At 41.7% G+C, this 21,847-nt stretch overlaps 1 protein-coding gene across 4 annotated transcripts in view; it reads left to right on the top strand.

Moving 5' to 3' along the window:
• Window positions 1-5,382: 5,382 nt before the first annotated feature.
• BLM (BLM RecQ like helicase) overlaps window positions 5,383-21,847 on the top strand; it is a 35,986-nt gene continuing 19,521 nt past the window's right edge. For 3 of the 4 annotated variants that reach the window (XM_075133269.1, XM_075133268.1, XM_048868344.2), the window contains exons 1-8: window positions 5,500-5,577; window positions 7,780-7,878; window positions 8,728-9,461; window positions 11,823-12,021; window positions 12,501-12,616; window positions 13,634-13,766; window positions 16,855-17,642; window positions 19,492-19,683. In XM_075133269.1, coding sequence (XP_074989370.1) covers window positions 7,781-7,878; window positions 8,728-9,461; window positions 11,823-12,021; window positions 12,501-12,616; window positions 13,634-13,766; window positions 16,855-17,642; window positions 19,492-19,683 — 2,260 coding nt within the window. In that variant the 5' untranslated portion in view covers window positions 5,500-5,577; window position 7,780. The other variant, XM_048868343.2, reaches the window with a different exon arrangement.

Raw genomic sequence — 21,847 nt, 5'->3', positions numbered from 1 at the left:
TCTTTTGTGTTGCCTTTTCAATGTTTCTTCCATTAATTTAGTGTTTGTGAAAGGTGCTCTATTAGCATTTGAAGTTCTTTCCTTTGGAGTTTTGCCATTGAGTTCAGTAGGAGCAGGACTGAATCCTTCGTCTTTAGACACATACATCACCAGTTTTTTGCAGCGCTTTAACTATATCAGTTTCTAAATTGATATAATTAAAATCCCCTCCAGTGTGGATGCAGTTAAACTGGTTTAAAGGTGCTTATATCAGAGTAGCTTATTTCTGTAAATAACCTGAGGAACTAATTAATATTGTTAAAATGATACAAAAGCTTTGTGTAGACAAGCCCCAAATCCAGGTCATCGCCCCAAAGTGTTTACAGAGTAGGACCCAAGTCCTGCAAGATACCCCATGCAGTTGACCCCATGTGGAACCCTACTTATGTCACTGTTACTATTCATGTGCATAAAGCTGAGAACAGGTGTAAAACTTTGCAAGATCAGGGTCATCATTTGAATCAATGGACTGACATCTGCTTACAGTAGCTCTGGATTTAGCTGACAGAATTCAGGTTCAGTCTGGTATACACATGTTCCAGTGGTATGTTACAAAAGCAACTAGTAGTGTGTTGCTGCAAACATGCCCAATAGCTGATTCTACAAAGAACATAGTGATGTGTCTACAAATTTCTGGTCAAAGTCAAACCCATAGTGTCCATTAAGATGCACCCCTAAGATTATGCAGCATTTTTAAAAAATCAGAGTAAATAATTAAGGTGGCCTGATATGTTCTAAGACCCTGTTTTCAGTTGCTGATAACTTTTCCAAACCTAAGCCATTTGGGCTGAAATTTTCCATGCCAGGAGTCTGCCTCAGGCAAAAGTTTTCTGGAAAATTTCAGTAAAACAGTTAATCCATTTTTCAGAACAAGATTAGGGAAATAGACATGCTCAGAAATCCCTACAACAATTCAGTGGATGATCTCTAGCACTTCCCTTTTTTGAAGGAGAGACGTGACATTTTGCAGGGGGGTTCCCCTGGTGTCGAGGATGGCCAATGCCACATCCTTATGAACATCCACCCAAATTTGGCCAAGTTACCAGCCTCTGAAAGTCTTTGCACATGCTCAGTAGAGACTTGTTAAAGTTTGGAATTGGCAGCTAAATTCTCCACATTCTGTCTGCTCTGAGCATGCTCCCGTCCCTCACAGGATGTACATCCCAGTCTGGAGCTATGGGACCTGAGCAGGATGCCCGGCAATTGCTTTTCCTGGCAGCCAGGGGCTGCTGAGGCAGTAGACCTAGGAACTGATTGCAGAGAGGCTGAGGGCGGGCAGAGAAGGCCACACAGGCTGTGTGCGCTCTGGAGCAGATCTCTGGTGACCGCTGTAGTGCAGAGGAAATCTTGGGGCAAACTGGGGAAAGGCAAATGTTTAATCAGCAGGCTTGACTGCTGCCCACAGCCCCTAGAACAGCCGAGAGGCTGCAATAGCAGTCACAGAAGGGTCATGTGCCAGCACCACAAGCGGGATTCAGGTTGGGATGTGGACACTTTCTGCCCCTTTCCCCCCGTCTCTGCCCAACTTCCCCCAGCAAAACTAGGGTTTGCTGGGTGTTGAAAATTGTGCCATATAGTGTATTAGACATGAATCCCTTTGAAGTCCCCTTAAAGCCAGTTCTGAACAGCAACCTTCTGAGTGCCACTAGGGGTCCCGTGAATGAATGCCTCACTGGGACACCCGAAAGAATCCCAATGGCTTTCCTTTCCGTGAAATCTCAGGTGGTTGTCAGAGCCTTAATGCAGCAATTCATGATAAATCACGCTTTCAGCATAATGATGTCCTTTATTCACCAACTGCAAACAAAACACGAGTGATGCAAAGGAGTGCAGCTGTAATGTTTTCATAATTGCTTTTGTTTAAAAATTGGATAGCACAATGTTTTTGAGCTGCTGCCATGCGAATTTAATGCTAGGTGGTCTACAAAGTGCTCTTTCAAAGAAACACAAAGGGTGATGTGAGAAGCTATAGTGATGACAATTGGGAGGTTATTTATCAGCTAAGAATAGTACAGTATTTAGTTAGTACAGTATTTAGCAAAACAGTTAATCACAGAGACAATGTGTCAGATGTGGAAAAATATGTAAAGTCTCCAAATTCAGGCTTTCCCTATTACTTGAGTTTATCTGCTTTGAGAATAGAAATATGCCAATGAAGATGGAAAAGATGGTTTTGTAGTTAAATCACAAAAATGAGAGTTGAGAAATTCAGATTTTATCCTTCGGGCTACCACAGACTTCCTGTGTGACCTCAGGCAAATTACACAATCTCTCTGGTCTGGTGGCAACAGCTGCAGTTCCCATCCAGGTTATGCCAGGGCTGAATTTGAGTTCCAGAGTCTGAGGCAGAGCTGTTAGACTAGGACGAAAGGAGATTTGCAAATAATTTAATGAATAAACCAAGCAGCTTTGTGCTACTGTTATTTCTGAATCTGAATCCTTACATGCCATCAGCCATTGTTTAGGGCATGAACAGTTTGGGTCATATTATTAGTTATTTGTGAGTATTCAGGCAGCTGCAGGTTTAGTCTTCGAAATAGTTTGCGACTATAAACATGGAAAGATTTAAAATAGTCTCTAGCTGAACATTTCCCAACCATTTCTATGGCTGAGTTGCTTTGTGGGTCTGTGTGGAAAGCAGAGATTCTGAGCCTTAGATGAATAATCAGTTCTGTACATAAATCAGATTTGGCAAATCATGTATTAGTGTAAAATCCATATTTCCAGGGAGCCACATGTGCACATTAAAAGGCAGAGCTTGACCCAAGGTATGGAAATTACACAGTCAGTTACCTGATGAGAACCCCATTTTTCAGATAATATATATACCTGTGTTTGTGTATATAATTTATCTGACATTTCCCATTGTACTGGCTATCATACCTTTGTATTTTGTATAGCAGGCTTCCTGTGTGAAGAGAATTAACAATTCCAAAAGATTTTGGCTGCTTTTGTGAATTGTCCTTATTTGTTTGAAATTGCCTAACTGCCCAGGGCTAGAGAGAAACTTCCTCTCTTTGTCCACTAAGGGTTATTGCACCTTTCTCTGAAGCAGCTCGTGCTGGGCACTGTCAAGAGGCAGGACACTGGACTAGAGGGACCCTGGGCCAATCTTGTCTGACAAGCCCTATATCCCTAAACCTAGTGCTCAGTTTCCCACAAACGCTCCACTCCATCTGTGTCAGATATGAAACATATCCTGTCTGTTACTCTGTTCCTGCACCTGGGACAGAGATTGAGGGTGTCACAAAAGTGGCTTTATGTGACCTCTGCACACCCTGTCTTTTGAGTCTGCACAGCTTCTGGCGTACACCAGAGCCGACTCAGAGCTCTCCAAGGCCTGGCTTCACCGTGCACCCTGTCTGCGCACCAGGGTGAAGCTGAAGGGTGGGGGGCGGGGACGCTCTGCTGTATCGCAGCCCAGGCTAAGTGACACCCTGATTCCCAGGGCACTCGTTATCCTCTCCACGGATAACGAGTCAGCAGGGCCCCGGCCTAGGTCACGACCCTGGCCGTAACGGGCTCAGCACTGCCCTCTGAGCAGGCCCTGCCGATCGAGGCTGAGCCCCATTCACCCCGTGACGCCCCAACAGCAAACTGCCCGGGCTGGCAGGAAGGGCAATGCCACAGACTGGGGACGGGCTGCATCCCCGTTCCAGGGGGGTCGTCAGGGTGGGGAATATGGAATAGCCACCAAACAACCCACCCAGAATGATGTGGTCCAGAACCCCCCGCCAGCTGCAGAATGAAGTGACCCTGACACCACCAACCCCCCCCCCATGCAGAATGGAGTGACCCTGACACCACCAACCCCCCCCGCAGCTGCAGAATGGAGTGATCCTGACACCACCCAACCCCCCCAGCTGCAGAATGGAGTGATCCTGACACCACCAAACCGCCCCCCCACTGCAGAATGGAGTGATCCTGACACCACCAAACCGCCCCCCCCACTGCAGAATGGAGTGATCCTGACACCACCCAACCCCCCCAGCTGCAGAATGGAGTGATCCTGACACCACCAAACCGCCCCCCCCACTGCAGAATGGAGTGATCCTGACACACACACACACCCCAGCTGCAGAATGGAGTGATCCTGACACCACCAAACCGCCCCCCCGCTGCAGAATGGAATGATCCTCACACACACACACCCCCAGCTGCAGAATGGAGTGATCCTCACACACAGACACACACCCCCCAGCTGCAGAATGGAGTGATCCTGACCTCCCCCCCCCGCCGCCAGTTGCAGATGGAGTGATCCTGACCCACCCCCATGTCCAGAATAAGTTCGCCCTGAAGTCGCGCCAGAAGGGACAGTCCCAGTCTTGAAATTAGAAAAGGAGTACTTGTGGCACCTTAGAGACTAACCAATTTATTTGAGCATGAGCTTTCGTGAGCTACAGCTCACTTCATCAGATGTTTACCGTGGAAACTGCAGCAGACTTTATATACACACAGAGAATATGAAACAATACCTCCTCCCACCCCACTGTCCTGCTGGTAATAGCTTATCTAAAGTGATCATCAGGTGGGCCATTTCCAGCACAAATCCAGGTTTTCTCACCCTCCACCCCCCCACACAAATTCACTCTCCTGCTGGTGCTAGCCCATCCAAAGTGACAACTCTTTACATAATCAAGTCGGGCTATTTCCTCCATAGATCCAGGTTTTCTCACATCCCCCCCCACCCCCATACACACACAAACTCACTCTCCTGCTGGTAATAGCTCATCTAAACTGACCACTCTCCAAGTTTAAATCCAAGTTAAACCAGAACAGCTGGGGGGGGGGGGGTAGGAAAAAACAAGAGGAAACAGGCTACCTTGCATAATGACTTAGCCACTCCCAGTCTAGGAAATAGCCCGACTTGATTATGTAAAGAGTTGTCACTTTGGATGGGCTAGCACCAGCAGGAGAGTGAATTTGTGTGGGGGGGTGGAGGGTGAGAAAACCTGGATTTGTGCTGGAAATGGCCCACCTGATGATCACTTTAGATAAGCTATTACCAGCAGGACAGTGGGGTGGGAGGAGGTATTGTTTCATATTCTCTGTGTGTATATAAAGTCTGCTGCAGTTTCCATGGTAAACATCTGATGAAGTGAGCTGTAGCTCAGGAAAGCTCATGCTCAAATAAATTGGTTAGTCTCTAAGGTGCCACAAGTACTCCTTTTCTTTTTGCGAATACAGAGTAACATGGCTGTTCCTCTGAAACCAGTCTTGAAATTAGTTAGCTCCCCCTCCACTCCAGAATGGAATGGCCCCAAACTTGTGCTCCCCCCCGCCCTGGAATGGAATCACCCAGAACGCCCGGCCGGCCTGCGCTGACCGCGCACACCCCTAAAGCGCTGCTGGCCGCTGCCCTGGGGGGAGGGGACGGAAGCGTTCTGTCGTCACTTCCCCCCCCGAGTCCTGCAGCCAATGGGGAAGCCGCACTCTGGGGAGGTGGGTTGGCGCCAAATGCGAAGGGAGCGGGGCGCGCGGGGGCCCAGGAGGGGGCTGGGCCGGGCCGGGCCGGGCCGCGCCGCGCGGCTGGGACAGGTGAGGGGGCAGCGGGGCCGGGGAAGGGGAAGGGCCCGGCGCTAACACAGGCACGGTCGGTGGCCGCGGCTCCCGCCGGCCGGTCAGGGCCCCCTCGAGCCTGCTCCCGCTCCTCGCCCTAGCTGGCTCTGGGGGGGTCCCGGGGGGCGGGGGGGAGGCTACCCCAGAAACGGCCCCCGGCCTGGCACCAGCGCCTTGGCGGTGGCCCACGCCTGTCCCACGGGGAGAGGCGCTCGGGGGGCAGGCCGCGGCAGGAGCCCTGCCTTCGAGCCACCGAACGGGGCGGGGACGCGCCGGGCCGCTCGGGAGGAAAATCATAGACTGTCAGGGCTGGAAGGGACCTCAGGAGGTCATCTAGTCCAACCCCCTGCTCAAAGCAGGACCAATCCCCAGTTTTTGCCCCAGATCCCTAAATGGCCCCCTCAAGGATTGAACTCACGACCCTGGGTTTAGCGGGCCAATGCTCAAACCAGTGAGCTCTCCCTCCCCCCGAAAAGGCCACGAAGCTTCTGCCTAACTGCAACAGCATGTCCCCAGAGCATCTGCTGTGGCTGCCGTGAAGCATCCCGAAGGCCCCGAGTCTGACAAGGATGGCTTCAGTTGCTGCTAAGCTGACAGGATCCTTGGGGTGAAACATGGCAGCCGTTTGCCAGCGCACGTCACCACAGAACAACAGTTTGGGGCAACGTGTCAGACTTGGAATTCAATTGCATTTCGCTGACCCTGCAGAATGTGATTTGCCCTCCTTTCTGCAGGCTACCACACTGTGGCCTCTTTGTTATCTGGTGCGGTTCATGATCATGTTCAAACTTTTGATAGTCTTTTAAGGTAGACAAGTCCTCAAACATCACAAAAAGAAAAGGAGGACTTGTGGCACCTTAGAGACTAACAAATTTATTTGAGCATAAGCTACAGCTCACTTCATCGGATGCTGTAGCTCACAAAAGCTTATGCTCAAATAAATGTTAGTCTCTAAGGTGCCACAGGTACTCCTTTCCTTTTTGCGAATACAGACTAACACGGCTGCTACTCTGAAATCAAACATCACCGGAATTTTCTGTTAATCCACCTAAATTTTTGGTAATCATAGAACTTGCTCTCCCACTAGCACCTGCTGCATAACCCTAACTTTGAGAGCTATTATTATGCGTGCTGTTTTCAACATCTACCAGGTCCTCTTGAAAAAAGAAAAGGAGTACTTGTGGCACCTTAGAGACTAACCAATTTATTTGAGCATGAGCTTTTGTGAGCTACAGCTCACTTCATCGGAAACCACTCTGAAACCAGGTCCTCTTGGTATGCCACTCTGAACGGTCCATAATATTCTGGTGTGATGACAGTTGCACTTTGGTATTTTGGTACTCTCTTGATTCAGCCACTACCAATAATGGTTTAAGCCTGACTGTTAAGGGTTTCTGTTTTTTAACCTAGTTCATATTAATTCATGTTCTCAGTTTTAAGCTGCAACATGACTTGAGCCAATTGGTGGTGATAACATTTCCACATAAGAGGTGCTACAGTACCTGAACAGAGAAGTTGGTCTTGGAGGGAGGCATTAAATGGGTCCTTCTGCTTATGCCTTTCTAAAAATCCACATATCTTTAAATAAAATAAAATAAAAAGCCTGGATAACCTAAAGCTTCTCTTACACCCTATAGTGATTGATATTTTTACACATAAATGGCCAAACCATTTCAGCTTGGCATAACAATAACTTTGCTTTATTGGTCACTCACACGTAATGTCTTGAATCGGAAATGTGCTGTGTAATCACTTACACTTACATAGCACCTTTCATGAAAGGTTCTGTAGCACTTTACAATTTAACAAACTTAAATGTCCTTTTGTTCACAGAGCTCTGCTTACTTTTAAATTAGCCTACTGTGTATGTCTCTTATATGGTCTTATTTTACTTTAACTCTTAACCTTTCCTGTTATGATGATGATAGGATGAATTTTTTGGTCTTATTAGGGAAGTAATGTATATACCGTAATCTGTCAAAGATTGTTAGCACCCTTACTGTCCATATTTACACTTGTAATCATCAATGCCCAGTATATCACTCTTCCACAAAAATAGCCTGTAGGTGGCAAAATTTCAAAAAGCCTTCTTAGTTTGAACCCATAGGAGAGTTTGTGTAGCCAGTGATATTCTTAATGTAATACCTTAAATCGTCTTTTTTTTTTTTTTTTTTTGGATAGCATGGCTGATCTTCCACAGAACAACCTCCAGAAGCAGCTAGAGCTTCATTCAGCAAAAGGAACTCACAATAAACTAGCTCTTCCAAAACATAAAGCAGCGTAAGTATCAGTCTAGCTTGCTGCTCATCATCAAAAGTAACAAAGAAAAGTACCATGGTTGTCAACTTTTTGTCAGTTTGGGTTCTGGTCTTTTTTTTTTCTTTACAATTTCTCTGCTTAAAGTTGATGCAGAAAATTAAACAGAGGGCCTGCTTCTGGGTTTTTTAAAAAATATTCTTCTGTGTCTCCTAAGTAGAATGGATTGTGTGGGCTTCCATGGAGTGGCCAAGATAGGCTTATTGTTTAATTGGCATGGAAAAACTACACTCACTACAATCAAACTAAAGTATAATTTTATTACTAACTGCATGGAATCCAGACCACTACTTCTGGTGACATGCTGCTTTATGCTACTGAGTATCAAAGTATGAAAAATGTTTTTATCAATATTGAAGTAAACTTCTTAACATCTGAGTGATGTTCAAAGCAAAAGTCATGATACTTAAGGCCAAATGGCCTGATTTTCAGAGGTTCTGTTAGCACCCACAACTTCCATTCTAGTCGGAGGGAGCCTTGTGTGCGCAGCACCTTGTAACACTTGGTTAAAATGATTTAAGATACATAATTATGGACATAAATCATAATCTATGGCATTTAGGGTGCTTAATCCACATAAAATAAATACTATAATCCATTAAAAGCTAGAATGCCTATGTGTGAGACTGAAATATAGAATTCAGAAAAAATAGCTACCAATAGCTTCTCAGTTATGTTAAATGCACACTTTTGATATTTGGTCGTGTGAAGGGATTTTTGATGTTGATGAAATGTAGCTTTATTTTTGTTTTTCCAAAAATAAATAAATTTTACAATGTTAAAAACTCTGAAAAAATCCATTTTATTTTGCAGAGGTTTCACTTTCAAAAAGAAAAGTGCTCCAGGTAATGCTGTATCCATAAACTGTTTCAGTGTTACAAAGAGCTCTGCATTGAAGGAGAAGGACGTTAATACTTTCCAGACTAAATCTGTTGCATCTTTTCCCACATCAAAGGATAAGCAGATAAAAATCAATGACCTCTTTGAGAAGACATCCAAACAGCACGAAATACAACAACTTTGTCCAAACTGGATATCGTTAAATTCTTTTGAATGTTCCCAGCAAGTTTCAAATGATTTACCTCCTAGAAAGGAAGAGAATGTAAGCAAGAAACCAGGTGATTCTGCTTCCCAGAAAGTAGACCACAATTGTTCAGATGACTCCATTATTACTATAGAAGATGACTGGGATGACATAAATGACTTTGATATATCTGGTAAACAAAACTCAAAATCATTGGTTTTGTCCCCCAAAAATCCAATTGTAAAACCCAGCAAGACTCTTCAAATATCCAATTCCTGTACAGTTAGATTATCTAAGGCATCCAGGACTGTGAACAGTGAGCAACGACTCTCAAAACATTGTCTTTCTGAGAATGATGAAAAATCACTGAATGACAAACAGCCAACTCTATCAAACAGATCTTTGATTTGTCTTGATGTTTCAGATCCCAAAGATTGTAAAAGACTTTTAGGTGAAGATCTTCATGAGAAAAAGTTGTCTACAGAAACTATTCTGAGTGACGAAAAAGAAGAAACTCATACAGGTAATGCATTCTCTTAATGTATTTTATATGTAATATTTCAAATAAAATTGGCCTGATGTCATAATAAACTTAGAGGACTATTTTCAGGTCTACACACTAAGGGTCTGATTCTCAGAAGTGCCTAGCCCTCACCACTCTAACTAAAGTCAAATCAGGGAGCTGAAAATCAGGGTCTAAGTGTGTAGCATATGGATTTTGTTGTAGAAAGTGCCATCACTGATGTTTAGAACCTCTGTTTGACAATGGACTTTCACTCCTGGGGAAAAACCAGTAAGCCCTATAATGTACTGTTGGAGAAGGAAGATCTCCTGGAGTAGCATTCAGGAAAAAAAGAGGCACTTGCAGATGCTGCAGTGAAATTAGACTCCCAATTTTAATTCATTGCAAGTGCTTTCAGTTTCCATTTATAGTTCAGTGTGACTATGGGAAATATTGAGTAATAGAAATTAATCTGTATCACGGCATTTTAATCCATTACATTTAAAAAGTGCATGAAATGGGGAGTTTACTATCCGTTAACTTTGAGCTGTTTCCCGCTTAGCTGCTCATTGTTTGCTTTAGCCTCTAAATAAATTTTAGTCTCTAAGGTGCCACAAGTACTCCTTTTCTTTTTGTGCTTAATGTTTCTTGATTGTTACGTAGGGTAGATTCTTATTCTTCATTTTCCTTATGGAAAGGAATAGGTACTTAGACTGTAATATCTTAATGGCACAGTGAATAACAAAAACCACCTCAGTAGTCAGGATGTGATTTCTCACATTTCTGAAGAATCCATATTTTGCTAAAGATACCTCATTTAATTCTCACAATAGGGAGGGCAAGTAATTAGAATAGATATTAGGTCTTGTCTAAACACACATTGTGCTGCTTTAAAATGGTACACCTCCCCCTGCCCCCCTCGCTTGCCACCTCCCCTCCCCCCCCAGCATGGATGCAGTTATATCAGAATAAAGATGCTTTATACTGGTATAACTCTTCTCATACAAGAAGGGAAATAGGCTTTACCTGTATATGGTATCTTTATGCTAGTATAACTGTGTCTACACTAAGGGTTGTATTGGTATGACTCTCTCATTTAAAAAATATTGCACACCTAACAAGAAATAGTTATACCAGTGCAAAAAAAGTGTATAGATTGGGCCTTAGAGCAGAAACATCTTCCGTATACCAGAGATTCCCAAACATTTTTTTTTTTGGCTGAACCCCCGTTTGGAGATTCATGTCCTATGCATGCACACCCTTTTTCTAAGGGGAGAGGGGTGCCCTGTACTCATGAGGGGTGCCCGAAATCTCCTGGAGGAGTGACGGGGGGAAAAACTCACCATATGGCAGTTGAGGAAGCCACCTGGTTCCTGCAGTGGTCATTTGGTCTCAGCTGCCTGGACTCAGTTCCTTGCCTGTCAGGAGGGGAGCAGACAGCTGCACTCCTTGAGTACTGGCCCCCTGCTGAACAGAGTTCCTTGCTGACCCCAGCCCTTGAGCACAGCTCCATCAGCTTCCCCTGCACAGGCTCTTTCCAGCAGAGGACAGGGCTCTGTGCCCTAGAACTGTGCTGAAGGGTTGGCGTCAGCAGGGGGCTTTGACTGGCAGGGAAGGGTCAGTAGTTCAGCTTTCCGCTCCCTGCTCACATAGTCCCTGGTGCTACCCCAGTAGAGGAAGGTAACTGTCCATTGGTGGCTGCTGCAGCTGTGACAGTGGAGCAGCAAAAAAGACAGGGAGCCTGGTCCTGGCAGCTGAGACCACCTGTATAGAGCCCCATCTACTTCCATTTTGTACAGAGTCCCCTGCTGACTCCGGACCTCCAGTGCACCCCGTCAAGTCTTTGTACCCCTCGATAACCTCTTTGTGTGCCCCACAGTTTGGGAACTTCTGCCTTACACTACAAATGAGGGAAGAATACATAAACTGAAAAAATCTATAATACCTAATCCATATTATGGAGATGGCTTCTGTTTATAAGGTTAGTTTTCTAGTTCAGCTATAGAAGATGTAACTACTCAGTAATGTTTTGAAGTTTCAGCTCTTGAGAAGACACTTGTACTATAATAAGAAAAATCTGCAAGATGTACTTTATAGAAGTTGTGTTTGAAGAAGCACCATTTTTGTCCTTTGTAATGCCCCAGTTTTCTAAGCCACTTATTTAAAATTATTTTGGAGGGATTTGCTTTTTATGCAAAAGAACATTGTTGTGGGAATAGAGTCTGTATCATTTATTAAAGCTGAGAAATAGTAAACTCCATTTGAAATATATAGAATCCTAGGTAGTAAAGCTTCATTGTTCTTTTTTTCAGTTGCGTCTTTGGTTATTTCCAAAATGAAGAAAAGGTTATAACCTTGCCCAACATCTCTCTTCTGTTTCAGCTCTCAGTAAAAAACAGCATAATGGCAAACAAAAGCTAAATGAGGGTGAGAAGAATAGCTATGCGTTGAAGGAACTGGCTAAAGGATCGGATGAGACTCCTGATTACACTGGAATTGAGGAGGATGATTACCTAGATTTCATTCCACCTTCTCCAGAGGAAGAAGTGCTTTCTTCCTCATCTTCTATAAAAAACATTAGGTAAAACAAAATTCACTATAGCAAATGTTTATCACTAGGATGGTTTAAACAGGTTAAAAAAGGATGCTAGTCCTAAAATCTCCACTTGTTAAAATGTTACTGGCTGAATTGACTGGGTGAATGAATAGACCTGAGACCTTGTTTCTTGAACAAATGGCAGTGTAGCAATTGGCAATAATGAATGTCATGAAATGCAGTCTTCTGCTATGCTCAGAGTGGTGTTAGCTTCACAGGAAGCACCATTTCCACCCTAGCCAAGCCTGTATCAAGGGCCTAATTTGGTTCTGAATCAGGTGGGTGGAAGATGGACTTACTCAATTATTTACTTGGGGTTCACTCGTTTTTGAGAGTTAAGTAGTTTTGTGTAATATACATAGTGCATAAAACTGTTATCCTAAGCATGCAAATTAATTTCTCCTCCCGTGAAAATAATTTGATTTATTGATATGTGTTTTAATGACTTTTCATTTTAATATTAGTAATATTTTCAAAGAACCTGCTGTAGATGGAAAATTAATGACTGATAACAGTCTGTCAAAACCTGGGAAAATCATCAGAAAGCAGCCTACCAGTGGGACCAGTATAGAGCATGCAGGTATAAGAAACACTTCAGCTGAAACATCTATGCATTAAATGTCTCTTGAAGGGTGTGCAATTCCTTTTGTTCTCATTTTCTTCATCTACTGTGCTACAGGAATGAGCATTTGCTAGTGGTTAAAGCACAGGACTGGGAGGCAGGAGATTTGGAGTTCCGTTCCTGATTCTACCATTTACTTGCTATGTAACCTTGAGCACATCGCTTAGCCAGAATCACTGGACTCTTTTGAGGCCATCTGTTCCTGGGTGCCCTGCCAGGGATATCTTGGGCCTGATTTTCTGAAGTAATGAGCACTCACAAGGCGTCAAACTGAGTTCTCAAAGTGATCACTCTAGAAAATGTTTCCTCTTAATTTTTAATGCTTGTCCCCCCCCCCCCTTTTTTTTTTAACTATGGAGATCATACTCATTTTATAAGGAGCGTTGAGCTAAATTAACATTTGTAAAGAATTTTTCAATTCTTGTATTGAAGGTAAGGTTTTACCATTGGTGCAACATTAAGACTGCAAATTTAAACAGACAGTCCAGGCATATAACAAGTTATGGCTCAGAGTAATATAAACTCTCCCAGGCTTTACATATTTCATATATGAAGTTACACATTCAACATTACTAAAAACATATGTGCAATGTGGGTTAGTTAACGGTACTATTCTGGAAGCCAGACTCTGAGAGACAGAGGTTGATCATATTTTTTTCTTGTGCACCATCAACAAAACAGTTTGCCAACTTTCAATGTAAGGGCCAAATTGTGCCCTGGGTTCCACCTGTGCAACTGCATTAAAAACCAGTTCCACAGGCGCAAAAAAAAAAAGTATGTATGTATGTATAGCTTAAAACTTAATGTTGCATGCATAGAAATAGTCTTTTGATTGCTAATAATTACATAACTTTAAAATATACCAAATAAGCAGTTTAAACTTTTATACATATTACATTTTTCTTTGCCATTTGGGGAAAATATTGACATCACATAATTAAAACTTTATTAAATGTATACTATATTACTTTGCAGATGAATTCTTAAGTTTGGAACAGCATCTCTTTAGTGTGATGGAGGACATCTGTAAACTAGTAGATTCTATCCCAATACATGAACTTAAGTCTTTGTCTTGTGGGAATGACCTTCTTCAACAGAGATGTCTCAGGTGTGTTTTAATTAGGAGTCTTTAGTACTACTTCTACATTTTTGTGCGCATCAGCATCTTGATTGTATGTTTCAGAGTAGCAGCTGTGTTAGTCTGTATTCGCAAAAGAAAAGGAGGACTTGTGGCACCTTAGAGACTAACAAATTTATTTGAGCATAAGCTTTCGTGAGCTGCTCAAATAAATTTGTTAGTCTCTAAGGTGCCACAAGTACTCCTTTTCTTTTTGATTGTATGTGTTTTCTATCAGACTGGTAAGGTGGCAGTTAATATTTTTAAACAAGTTAATATTCCTGGGTAAATGAAATGATCTTTTCAATGGTGTAGAAGTGTTAACTCTTTTTGGATAGAATAATTAGGGATCTGTAAGAACAGAAACTGCCAGACTGAATCAGATTTGAGGTCCAGCTAGTCCATTATCCTTTCTCTGACAGTGCCCAGTACCAGACACATCAGAGGAAGAACCCCTGTGGTAGGCAGAAATGGGATAATCTGCCCTCTGCATTAAGTCTAACCCTGGTTTCTAATAGTTAGAGATTAAGTCCTGAAGCATGAGCTTTAATATTCCTGCCAACATTTTTGTTAGGATTAACAATTATGACTCTAGATATACTAGTTTTTCCTATAATTGTCTGTCTAATCCTGTTTTTAATCTTGTTGTGCCAATGGTTCTATAGTCTAATTATGCATTGTGTGAAAAGTATTCGTTTTATTGGTTTGAAGTTCCCAGTTTTTTTTCTTGTGTTACGAGACAGGAGAATACAAGCTCCCAATCTACCTTTTCTACACCGTTCATTATTTTATATACTTTTATAATGTCCCTTCTTATTCTCCTTTCTTAAGTAAACAATCCCAATCTTTTAAGTCTTTAAGAAATAGATAGGGAAAATAATATAGCTCAAGCATATTATTTTCATTTTCTTCAAATTGAGGCCCATAATTATTAAACTATTAAAACTATTTCCCCCTCCAACTGTGTTCGAGGATTATCTATTTATAACATTACTTCAGTGTCATGCTGGTAGCAAAACCAAGGATTTAAATCTTTTTGCTAGGACATTTAATTATTTTACTTTTTAATTGAAAGTAAGGTTTTTTCTTTTTATTTATCATTTCTTAATAATTGAGATTCATAACAAAAGACAAGTTTAAAAAATTATAAAAATAAAGTATCAACAGTTTTTCTTCCATAAAGTTTTTCCTTTTTCTTAAGATATCTGATAACTACTCAGATCTCAATACTGTATCTTTGATCTCAGAATCTCCAGGGTGCAGGTATAGCAAATGCTAATGCACGTTTGACTTTAAGCATGTTTGTAGTCCCTTGACTTCAAGGGGGTTAAACAAGTAAAATTAAGCATATATTTGCAGGATTGGGGCCTAAATTAGTCAGCTAACTCAATCTGATAAAGGTCTGTTGGGTCAGTGTCAGAATGATTAAGCATATTCACAGAACTGTCTTCTATTTTGAGAATCAAGAAAAGCTGTCTACATAATTTACAGTAAGAAAAAAAAAAGACAAATGGAATGCTTTTGGTCTTTAACTTAATACTGTCAGGAAACAAAACAGAAGCAGAAAAAACAAAATAGTAACAAATACTGTCTTAAGCAGGTATAAGTTTTTACATCTGGAAAAAGTGATTTCTAAAAATCCAGAGATTATATAATTTGTTATATCTAACTACCACTCTCACTCTCCCTCCTCCTTCCCCCCGCCCCCAATGGTACTGTTACATTTGATCTTACCTGGTTTGGATTTAATAACGTCTGTCTCTGTTCAGCCATTGTTACAAATTTCAAACCCAGTAGTCTAATTCAGCAAGATACTTGACAGATTTTTTGTTTTTTACCCTCTTCCAAGCAGTGTAGAATTGCAGAGTAACCTAGAAGTGAGAGAGGTTGTGCAAATAAGAACTTGTTTTCATTTCATCCTCTCTCTGACCAGTAATCCTGACTGTCTAGGAGTCTGGAGAGGTGAGTGGTGGTTCCTGAAGCCAGCCATTGCACTCTCTTCTTTTTGTACAGTTGGCTTTACAAATCAGGAAACATTCCATAGAGCAAAATATGGATATGGAAGCTCCTATTAGGCCCTTTAACAAATCAAAGCTGCACTTAAAGCTTCTTCAAAGCTGCTTCATTTGTCTGGACCGTTTTTTTGGTTTTGTCTTTGGCTGTTGGAGAATAGGAAATTTCCTAGCTTGTGAAAAGGTTCCCAAACTTTTTTTTGCTAAGCCCCACTTCAGAGATTCATGTCCCATGCACATACCCCCTCTTTTCAATGGGGTTATGGGGGAGGAGTACCCTGTAACCATGGGGGACAGGTGGGGTGCTGAAAGGCTGGAGTCAGGAGGGGGCTTCTGTTCCCTTCAGCAGTCAGGCAGTCTTGGCTGCACGAACCAGCTCCCTGCCTGTGTCACTCCTCACCTGTGCAGGGGAGGTGAACAGGGCAGCACTGAAGGGCCCTGGGATCGGGGGGGAATGGAGAGATGTACCATGTGAGTACTGGCCTCCTGCTGGACGGGGCATCCTTCTGACTCTAGCCCTTGTGTGCGACCCTGCCTGCTTTTCCTGCGCAGGATCTGTCTGGCAGTTCAAGTGGATGGGGCTCTGTACCCTGGAGCTGCACTGAAGGGTCAGGAGGGGACTTTGTCTGGCAGTGGTGTCAGTATTCCTGGGGTGTAGCCTTCCGTTCCCTGCTTGCAGAGTCTCTGCCAACCTCCCCAGCAGAAATGCGTAACTGCTTGTTGGTGGCTGCTACTGGTGTAGCAGTGTGGGAGTGAGGTGCGCAGGGATCCTGGTCCTGGCAGCTGCAATCACCTGCACAGAGCCCTGTCTGCTTCCCCAAGGTCTTCGTGCCCCCTTGATAACCTTATTGCTCTCCCACAGAGGTCAGCAATAGTTTGGGAACCTCTGCTCTACAATTTTTAAACACCAGAATTCTGGCACAGTTGTGTTATAAACTAACTCACTTTATTTGTATATTTTAAGGAAGCCTTATTTTTTCCTGTGGTGGCAGAAGACAAAAGACAATATTTGAGTGTTGTAGAATTTATGATGTCTTACTACTCTGTGTTTTGTTTTGTTTTTTCAGGAGAGAACTGTTAGCTAATCATATTGATGCAAATGCAAACAAAAGTGACTTAGGTATGCTCTTTGCCTCAAACTGGAAATCCCATCCTGGGCATGTTACCTCTATGGATGACAGCATTCCTGTTCAGTCAGGTCAAAAGTATAGCTTAAACTCTGAAGGAAACTCATTCAAATTTACAAAAGTTCCCTCTAAACTTTCTGTTGCTGTTGAATGTCAAGGAAACCTTAATATGAGCACCTTCTCTACAACAAAACTTCAAACCCTAGATACCTCAGGTACATCAAATTTTTTGCAGTGTGCTGCCCTGGATACCAACATCACAAAAAATGCAGGACTTTCTTTTTCGAAGATGGATGTCAAAGAAAGAACATCACGCAGCTTTCACTCTGAGATATCTTCTTTCAACAGTAGCTGGTGTGAAAAACCAAGGATAGAAGAGGATGGAAGCTGCCTTTTTTCAGAAATGCCTGTAACAAGCACTACTTTGAAAGTTGAAAATAAAAGGTCTACTAGTATTAATAACATAGGAGGAGATGACAATTTAGGAGCAAGGGACATAGACTTTGATCTTGATAATTTTGTTCTTGATGATGATTTTGATGAGAGGTGGGATAATCCACTGTATGTTTCAGCAAATGAAAAGACATCTACGCCACTATACCAACCTATCAGGGAAGGTCAATCTGCAAAATCATTATTGAAGTCATTTTCGACAGTCAAGGAAACTAGCCCTATATCTAATCCTGTTTCAAAACCAAATATCTTGGTGTCAGCCAAGAACTGCTCAGGTAAATTATACTAATTTTGATTAATTTATCATAGCAAAAATTATATGCTAAAAAGTATTGTGAGGGGTGAATTTAAGTAATTTACGATAGACTGTAAGTATATTTTGTTGTGGAAATTTCTACTGGTGTATTACTAATTGCAACGTCACAATTTCTAGGTAACATGCTCTTTCGTCTAATCAAATCACACTTCACAGCAATGTGTATTTGCAGGGCAGGTTTCTGACTTCTAGCAGCTTCAGCTTTGCAAAATTTGAAACAAATGTATTTATTATAGTAACAATCCTGCAAGCATTAGAACTAGGCAGGTGACTTGGAATTAACTTTGTTATATTGTGCAAGAGAGCATATTTGCATATACATCACTTCTTAAAACAAATCTAATCCTTCTGGTAGGATATAGGTCAGACTATCTGTCCCTTTGTTCACAGGTGCTATAATGGCTTTCAGCCTTCTTTTTGGCTCTTGAATTCTAGTCTGCAGTGTAATTTAGAGCAGCTTTGAAGTTATGCTAAATATGCTAAATTGCACAAGCCTGTATGTAATGGGACCCTTCCAGACTGTTATACCAACTGGAGCTCAGTATGTTCTGGACACACCTTCTCCTGAGGCACCATGCTTAAAGATATGGGGTGTAGTGGAGCCATTCTGTTCGCTTTATGTCACCTGGCAAGCCCCCTTACGTTGTGAACACTCCTCAAGGACTGCTTCCTTTCTTTTACAGCTCCTTTGTGCTACAAGAACACTGAGGGCTGGAGTGTTCTGCAGAAGTTGACTCACTGTTTTTTATGTGGAAGAATTTAAATTAAACAGGTTTTTGTCTGTAGTCTACAAACTCATCCAAATTATTGGACCATCGTCATGGGAGAATAATTTTAAAACATAACCAACCTTGACCAGGCTTATCTAAAAAGAGGAATTCACTGTTGCCTAATCTGGCAGTTTGCATCCTTCTGTGCTGTCATATCTACTTACTAAATCCTGTTCCGCTGATTTTTAAAACAGCCCCTTTAAAAATGAACACCACAAATGTATGCAATTTTGAAAAAGGTGTTTAACAGAATAAGGTTATGCATTTCATATAATGGGCCACTGATATAGTGCTTTTCATTCACTGAAATCCAAACAGTACCCAAATGTGGATGTAAGTGCTACAGAGTTCAAAATCTACTCTCTTGACTATCTTGAGCGCTATATGCATGCATTTTTCTTTAGATAATTTATGTTTTTGTAGTGATGAACAGTTAAGTGGTGAATTAGTCATCTGCGTTACACTTAAAGCAAAACAGTTTTTGTTTTATATTGTAAAACATGTCCAGTGGAACCTGAAGTCAACCTTGGAATTAGCTGAACTTTTAGGTCACTAGGTTACAGTCCTTGTTTGACAGAAGACTCTTGATTTGTATATTAGCCACTTTTGAAATGATCTGTATTGTTTTATAAATGCAAACAGGAGCATAATGAGAATTTGCTAAATTGCGCATGATTTAAAATGTTCCCTAACTTACACACACATCCCCATTTAAGTAAATTTTTTATAACATGGGTCTTAATTTGTGCTGCTTTAGCAACTGCAAAAAGAATTAAAGGTGTCCGTCCGCCCCCTCCCCCCCCCATTTGGGGCTACAGTTTTTTCATAACTAACACACATATCAAAATTGTTTTGTATGTGGTCATAAAATGTCTAAAAGTAAACTCTAATCCTGATGCTTTGCTCTGAGAATCACCTGGATTCTCTGCAGGGTTTGGCTCTGCGTGGAGTGTAAAATAGTAAGATTTCTCTGTATCTGATTGTTTTATTGGTAACCAATTACGATGCTAATTTTAATAGGCTTTCCTTTTCTGCTAGACCCACCGCTGAAAAAATCACCATCCGAAAATCCAGCACTAGCACGCTTCAGAGGCTTTACGTTTTCCCATTCTAAAGATATGATGAAGATATTTCACAAAAAATTTGGTCTGCACCATTTTCGAACAAATCAGCTGGAGGCCATCAATGCTTCCCTGCTGGGTGAAGATTGTTTTATCTTAATGCCCACTGGTACGTATCTATGTACATCAGCCAACTGGAAACTGTCAGTGGTGTATGACATCTTGCACAAACTTCTGATAAGTAGATCAGATGCTATAGAGATTAATACAGATTCAGTTCCTATAGGAAGACTAACAGAATTTGTGGTAAGCTTAATAAATTCCCTACATTTGGGGAAGTGATAATACATTACTATGCTCCCAGAATCTGTTGGCTGTAGGATTCATGATATCTCACTAACCCTGGAATTTATTTAGCCTTTGTCTTTAGTATTTAAAGGGAAGGTGACTAAAGCTCTGATTTCTGTAATAATCCACATGGTAACTCTGCTATGAGAGGTTTCAGAGTAGCAGCCGTGTTAGTCTGTATTCGCAAAAAGAAAAGGAGTACTTGTGGCACCTTAGAGACTAACCAATTTATTTGAGCATGAGCTTTCGTGAGCTACAGCTCACTTCATTGGATGCATACCGTGGAAACTGCAGCAGACTTTATATATACACAGAGAATATGAAACAATACCTCCTCCCACCCCACTGTCCTGCTGGTAATAGCTTATCTAAAGTGATCATCAGGTGGGCCATTTCCAGCACAAATCCAGGTTTTCTCACCCTCCACCCCCCCACACAAATTCACTCTCCTGCTGGTGATAGCCCATCCAAAGTGACAACTCTTTACACAATGTGCATGATAATCAAGTCGGGCTATTTCCACCACATTTCCACCAATGTGATATATGCCATCATGTGCCAGCAATGCCCCTCTGCCATGTACATTGGTCAAACTGGACAGTCTCTATGTAAAAGAATAAATGGACAAAAATCAGATGTCAAGAATTATAACATTCATAAACCAGTCGGAGAACACTTCAATCTCTCTGGTCACGCAATCACAGACATGAAGGTCGCTATCTTAAAACAAAAAAACTTCAAATCCAGACTCCAGTGAGAAACTGCTGAATTGGAATTCATTTGCAAATTGGATACTATCAATTTAGGCTTAAATAGAGACTGGGAGTGGCTAAGTCATTATGCAAGGTAGCCTGTTTCCTCTTGTTTTTTCCTACCCCCCCCCCCCCCCAGATGTTCTGGTTTAACTTGGATTTAAACTTGGAGAGTGGTCAGTTTGGATGAGCTATTACCAGCAGGAGAGTGAGTTTGTGTGTGTATGGGGGTGGGGGGGATGTGAGAAAACCTGGATTTGTGCAGGAAATAGCCCGACTTGATTATCATGCACATTGTGTAAAGAGTTGTCACTTTGGATGGGCTATCACCAGCAGGAGAGTGAATTTGTGTGGGGGGGTGGAGGGTGAGAAAACCTGGATTTGTGCTGGAAATGGCCCACCTGATGATCACTTTAGATAAGCTATTACCAGCAGGACAGTGGGGTGGGAGGAGGTATTGTTTCATATTCTCTGTGTATATATAAAGTCTGCTGCAGTTTCCACGGTATGCATCCGATGAAGTGAGCTGTAGCTCACGAAAGCTCATGCTCAAATAAATTGGTTAGTCTCTAAGGTGCCACAAGTACTCCTTTTCTTTCTGCTATGAGATTGTAGGTTATAGAATATCTTATAATATTTACAAAAAGAAAAGGAGGACTTGTGGCACCTTAGAGACTAACCAATTTATTTGAGCATGAGCTTTCGTGAGCTACAGCTCACTTCATCACTCCTTTTCTTTTTGCGAATACAGACTAACACGGCTGTTCCTCTGAAACTTATAATATTTAAAGACTTCAGAACAGTTGAGATATGTCAATGTAATTTTAAAGTTACCTAGTGATATAACTTGCATCCCCGTTGGTAATAAGTTTTAAGAGGACAAAGACTGCAGTAAAATGAGACTTGAATGCTGAACTCTAGAACATGGTATTTTTATAAGAGTACTTCAGAAGACATCAGGTTAAAATTATATTTAATAGAACAAAAATCCTCATGTAAATTACAAATTTCTTTTATTCTTAAATCTGAGGAGTTTAATTTTCACTATTTAGGCTTTGTTTACTTCTGCAATTCTCTCCCCTTCAACAGTTAAAATGGTTTCATTATCTGGTTCACATACGCTAATGCAATATTGTAATCACTTCAGGGAATAGTGTTTTAAAAACAAAGTTATAATTCAAATCCATAATTTAAACTCTTCTTTGGGCCTTCAATTTTTTAGATATGTAATTT

Source organism: Caretta caretta, chromosome 10 (genome assembly GCF_965140235.1).
Source record: "Caretta caretta isolate rCarCar2 chromosome 10, rCarCar1.hap1, whole genome shotgun sequence".
NCBI lineage: Eukaryota > Metazoa > Chordata > Testudines > Cheloniidae > Caretta > Caretta caretta.
This window is presented reverse-complemented; position numbering and strand designations above follow the sequence as displayed.